The sequence below is a fragment of the Arachis ipaensis genome, chromosome B10 (genome assembly GCF_000816755.2).
Source record: "Arachis ipaensis cultivar K30076 chromosome B10, Araip1.1, whole genome shotgun sequence".
NCBI lineage: Eukaryota > Viridiplantae > Streptophyta > Magnoliopsida > Fabales > Fabaceae > Arachis > Arachis ipaensis.
This window is the reverse complement of record NC_029794.2, coordinates 13068495-13074944: the sequence shown is the minus strand read 5'-3', so window position 1 is coordinate 13074944 and position 6450 is coordinate 13068495. Positions and strand designations below refer to the sequence as shown.

At 36.0% G+C, this 6450-nt stretch overlaps 1 protein-coding gene across 2 annotated transcripts in view; it reads left to right on the top strand.

Moving 5' to 3' along the window:
* LOC107624543 (cytochrome P450 78A5) overlaps positions 1-894 on the top strand; it is a 20787-nt gene extending 19893 nt beyond the window's left edge. Inside the window, exon 2 of one of the 2 annotated variants that reach the window (XM_016327042.2) lies at positions 43-894. In XM_016327042.2, coding sequence (XP_016182528.1) covers positions 43-636 — 594 coding nt within the window. In that variant the 3' untranslated portion in view covers positions 637-894. The remainder of the gene's footprint in view (positions 1-42) is intronic. The other variant, XM_021113473.1, reaches the window with a different exon arrangement.

Sequence of the window (6450 nt, the reverse complement as noted above, 5' to 3'; positions counted from 1 at the left end):
ATATTTTAATATATATTTTATATTAATATTTGATTTGTGCAGGAAATGATATTCCGGGGAACAGATACAGTTGCTATACTCCTTGAATGGACCATGGCTAGGCTGGTGTTACACCCAGACATACAAACCAAAGCCCGCCGGGAGATCGACGATTGCGTGGGCCCGAACGGTCACGTGCAGGACACGGACATCCCAAATCTCCCTTACCTCCAAGCCATAGTGAAGGAGGTTCTCCGAATGCATCCACCAGGTCCATTGCTCTCATGGGCCCGGCTTGCAATCCATGATGTCCAGATAGACAAAGTTTTAGTGCCACGTGGCACAACTGCAATGGTCAACATGTGGGCAATAGCACATGACTCATCTGTATGGGAAGATCCATGGGATTTTAACCCCGAAAGATTCATGAAGGAAGATGTGTCCGTCATGGGATCGGACATGAGGCTCGCACCCTTCGGTGCTGGCCGAAGGGTGTGCCCCGGTAAGGCACTGGGCTTGGCAACGGTTCATCTCTGGCTTGCTAAACTTCTCCACCATTACATATGGGTTCCGGTGCAGCCTGTGGATCTTTCAGAATGCCTCAAGCTCTCTAATGAGATGAAAAACCCTTTAAGGTGCCAAGTGATTTGCAGATAGAATAACGCCGTAATAATTTATTGAACTCGTAACGGTGCAAAATGTGCAATAGTGTGAAATATATTATATAGTAAATGTAATAAGTACATTATTGCACTATAGTTGAGTTCAAGGCATGCAATATATACGCAATGAAACTTTGTAGTAAAGTAAAGAAGAGATAGACTATATATCTCGCTATCTCTAAGAATGTGAAAAATGGAAACTGCAGCTTATTGTAAAATGAAGTTCTATTAGTTTATTGCTTTATGGTGTGCTTTTTTCTCCGTTTCTTTATTTTCAAATAGATTCGTATGTTCGTCATTTTGTTTGGTTTATTAATTATTAATAAGGACGACATCCTGAATTGAAGAATGGGATATCTCTAAATATATATACAATCTAATAAACTCGTGTTATTATTGGATTAGATTGATATAAATTAACTTTCTCGAAATTAAATTTCTGTAAAATAAGAACAATAATAAAAGATATCCCTGCACAGAGATAGAAATTAAAATCACATATTGTAAAAATAATAATTATTATGATGAATCTTCAAAGTACGTAAAAAGTTGTAAACATATATATATTGGATGGTTCAATATACTAGTATGGCTATGGCTATCATCGTAGTAATTATTACGGTGGTTATATAACTTTTATAATATTATTTAAAAATGCTCTTAAAATTAAGATAATACTTTTTTTTATTACTTAGAAATTAATATTTTTTATTTGAAAAATAAAAAATATTGTTAAATAGTAAAATTGCATAACTATATATTTTAAAATATTTGGTAACATTTTACATAACTATATGTTTGGTTGCTCGAGTGTTTGGTGGATCGGTGAGGTAAATAACGGAACAAGGGAATGAGAAGATCTGGACTTGGACATGAGTTGTTGGAGCAACGTGTTTGGTCTATTTGTCGGCGGGTGGAGCCACCTGCAAGAACACTCCAATACTAAAGTTAGAATCCATACGAATAAATGGTCAATTACAGTTATAAGAGTGACGTACCTCTCAAAAAGAGTAAGTCTTTTTCCATTTATACTATGTACTCGGATAGAGTATGACTAGGCACACCTTCTTAAAAACTTTTGCTAACTGTCCAAATTCTTTCTACAAAACGTGAAGTGTCGCGTGGGTCGCCGTGGGTCGCCGTGGTTCGGGTTGATGGCCCGTAACCGAACTCAGAGTTCTTAATGGACTAACCAGAACACTATATATTACTGATTGTTCTAACTATCTATTGTTATATAACTATATATTTTAGCTATATATTACCAAATTACATATCTATCATAACCACTATATAATAATAATAATTATCACACACTCCACCATTTATAATGGAAAAATATCCTCTAAAATAGAAAAAATTTATAAAAGAATAAAATAAAAAATTAATCACCATTAAATTTATAACTTTTATTATCTTTNNATTTAAAAAAATATATTTAAAAATGATAAAGATAATTAAGAGGATGATTTTTTTGTTTTTAATTATATTACGTGTAATGTTTGGGAGCCATAATTTGAAAATCATAGGGGATAGGGGACACACAATACTAAGTTACTAACTCTATTGTAAGTATCTAATCCGGTCGATGTGGTTGACAATTTGATTTGTACCAGGCCCACAGATAAGGTCGAGCCTGGATTTAGGGTAATATTTATTCTACTTGCTACATACATCTTTAATATAAATAAGAGAAAGGTTAAAAGGTTAACAGAATTTATTGTTTTTTGTCATCAGTTACTCATTAATATTTAAAAATATGGGATAAAGTATATTATTAAATTACTAAACTAAAGGAATTAAATTAAAGAGATTAAATTTATGGTTAAGTGATGGTAAAAATAATCAATTTTTATGACCCTCTAGTATTTTTCTATATTATAATATATTACTTGATTTGATAATGTTTCTAAAGAGTAATATGTATTATTTTTGTTCTCAATATTTTTGTTCTATTTAAATTTTTGATATTTCAAAATCATCTCAATGTTGTCTTATCATTAATTCTGTTAATTGATTACTAACGATGAGACAATATTACTTGAGACGATTTTAAAATGTTAGAAATTTAAATAAGACTATTTAAACATTAGGATAACTTTGAAATTTATCCTAAATATTAAGAACAAAAACAATACTTTACTTTTTATTTTATATTTTTAATTATTACTAAAATAAATAGATAATTTTAAATATAATAAATATATAATTATAAATATTACATATATAAAATGATAAACATTAAATTAAAAAAATAAGGGTGAAACACATAAACAAAACAAATGAAAGCCAATATTACATGGATATCCTAAATGCAATAACATTATATGGATGTCTCGTTTTTTACAATGTATTTATGTAAATTGAAGCTATCTAATTCGATTTACTATATGTTTATGTAAATCGAATGCATTTGATTCGATTTAGCTAGTGACGGATGTTCAAGACCTAAATCAACACTACTTGCTTCAATTTACTACGTTTTAAGAACCTAAGTAAATCGACTCTATCAAATTCGATTTACTAATATACTGATGCAGTGATATAAATCGAACTCATCTAATTCGATTTATTATGAGATACAAGCTATATAAGTACAATTAGAACGTTGGGAGAGTGGGACTTACAACAGCTAGTGAAGATAGTTTAGTTCTTGTACACTACAGAGAAACGATTAAGAAAAAAACGTGAGAGAGAATAAAATTTATGGATAAGGATCCGTTAAGTGTCTTTATCAAATCTTCTACGAGTTTTGTTGAGTTTTATATTACTATAATCCAAAAATTGGGACTGCATAGCATAAAACGGATAGAGAAGTTATTTTATAGAATTTTGATTTCTGTTGTACGAGATGATATAAAATACGACTCATGTGGGATAGACAGTAACAAAAATTTTTAAGTTTTATTTCACTATCATCGTCAGTTTTCCGAGATGAGGACCCATGAGCTATTGGCCAAACTTGAAGATGTGGTATATAGTTAAGGAAGATCAAACTAGAATTTTTAACCTTTAGCAATGCCAGGAGCTTCTAATTTAATGCCTATTGGTGCCTTTTCATCTGTGCCTAGCATTGCACTTGAGGCAGTTTTGGTGACATCTCGGTCCTTCGCAGTTGATTTAAACCGCAATGACGATGGACAAATAGGTGATAATCGACCTTTCAGTCAGCTTGCTATTGCGATGACCGTTACTCTTGTTATGATTTTGGTTTCCAGGGAGGGTGGAGAACCAGCTGGTGTAGAAGATGTACTGCAAGATGATGATGATGATGATGTGGAGCCCACCACAATTGATGATGATATCGATGATGATCTAGGGAGGAGTATTCTAGTTGGGAGTGGTAGAGCATCAAGTTCGAAAACTTAGCAATACCCCCCGCACTTTTCGACTTTAAACTTGGAAGCCATGGCACAGCAGGGGTTACCAGATATAGCATCTGGATTTGGAGTCAGAGATACACAAGATACAAGAAGTCTAGTAGAGTTCCAAGTTGGTCAACAGTTTCAGGATAAAGAGAAAGTTGTCTTCAGCGTGAAGACTTATAGCATCCGTCGTTGGATTGAGTACAGAGTATTGGAATCTGATCACGTCAAGTATCATGGAAAGTGCAAGGAGTTTGGAAACGGTTGTACATGGTTGATTCGGATCACTCTTTTCTAGTGAAAGAATATTTGAGAGATAAGAAGGTATAATGGACCTCATACATGTCTGGCCACATCAATATCTAATGATCACTGGATGCTTGATTATCATGTTATTTCTGCTTTCATACTACCTACGATAAGAGTTGATGCGACAGTGTCGATCAAGGTACTTCAAAATGCAACAGATGCACATTTCGAATTTAGACCGACTTATCAGAGGGTTTGTTTGGCTAAGCAGAAGGCTGTTGTGTAGATTTATAGGGATTGGGAAGAGTCATACAATGAGTTACCACGATGGGTATTAGGTGTGCAGATGACGACGCCTGACAGTGTTGCAGTGTTGAAGATGAGCCTTATGCAAGTTGGTGGGATACTCGATGAGTCATCAGCTTATTTTCATTGGCTTTTTTGGACCTTCCCACCGTATATCGAGGCCTATTTTAGGCATAAGCCGTTGATTAGTATTGACAGGACCCACTTGTACGGATATGAGGGATACATTAATGGTTATGATTGCTCAATACGGGAATTCTAACATCATTCACATTACTTTCACACTTGTAGAAGGTGAAAATGCAGAATCGTGGTCATTTTTCTTGTCTCACCTTCGACAGCACGTAACGCCTCATCCAGGTATTCTAATCATATCGGATAGGCACAATGAAATCAAGGCTGCATTGGAGGCTCCTGACGGTGAATGGCTTCCGCCTAGTGCCTATTGGATATACTGTATCCGACACATGGCAACAAATTTCGCCTTGAGTTTTAAGGACAAGGATGCAAGGTGGTTTTTAGTGAACGTTGCTTACGCCAAGATTGAGGTCGAGTTTGACTATTAGTTTGACATTCTCCGATTCGAAGATCCTGCAATATGTGACTAGGCTAATAGGAATGAGTATGAGAAGTAGACTTAGCACCGGGACGGAAGTCGGAGGTCGGGTATATGACTACTAACATCCCCGAGTATGTAAACTCCATCTTAAAAGGCATAAAGAACCTTTCAATTTGTTTGTTGGTGAAGTCCACTTATAGGTGGTTTGCCGAGCTCTTTGTTCATAAGGAAAGAGAGGCAAAGGCACAATTAGAAACTGGACAGCAGTTTAGTCAGCATCTGATGAAGGCAATAAAGGCTAATTTTTCGCTCAACACGACACATGTCTGGAACATCAGGCGACTAATCCATATCAAGAACTTGTCCTAGACCTCTCTGCATCGCCTCGGTCGGGATTGCAACTGCTCTGGGGTCAACGTGGAAAAGCTCCAGCGATAAGAATCTCCTGCCATGCTCATGCCACCACTCCAAGTACGCCCATGACGGTCTTGGGTTTGGAACGACATCAAATCGTAGCACATGTTGGGCCCTGTTGGTCAAATGTATGTGCCAACTCAGTAACAATGGGAAACCACCGATATCCGCCTTTGCCATCCTTCGACATCAAGAAATTAATGTCGAGTGCGGCACGAGGTCAGTGCTATACTCCACCAAGTTGTGATGTCATTCTATGACAGCAAAATAGATTAATGCTGTCACAGCCTCCATAACGCCATATGATGGGGCTCTAGTATCTTGAGATGCACTACCTGAATGACCTTCGGTGAGCTATAAGGCATCTACGTGAATTATTAAAGAGAAATGGTTGATACAAGTCGTAAATGAATAGTAAAACGTTAAAATAACTTCAAAATAATAACTTGGAAGCTAAAACACTCACATCCCGGACTTGAAGTAAATCTAGCTTGAGCCTTCAATGCGCGACCTAAACCCTTCTCGCTCAATATTGGCCGATATCCTGACCACCTATGACCCAAGACTTTAGCTAAACAACGACCACATACCGAAAACGTATTAACAAACATAACATGTTTAAACATCAAGTACCTCGATACCAAAGGCCAATGAAAGGTCTCAAACCCATCAAACCTTAAACTTGGAAATTGCTAGAAGATCAATGATTGAAGGAGCTGTAATGGATTGGCCAACTTAATGATGTTTCTGTTGGCCATACGATACATGCATCGGTATAACTATGAAAGAGCAACAGATCCCTAGATATATTTGCCCATGTTCTCTAGCCTAGCTACGTACGGTAGCCACCGAACTTGAAGACGTATACTTGACTTGTCACCAAAGAGCTGAGTCAATAACAGTATCATGATTTACG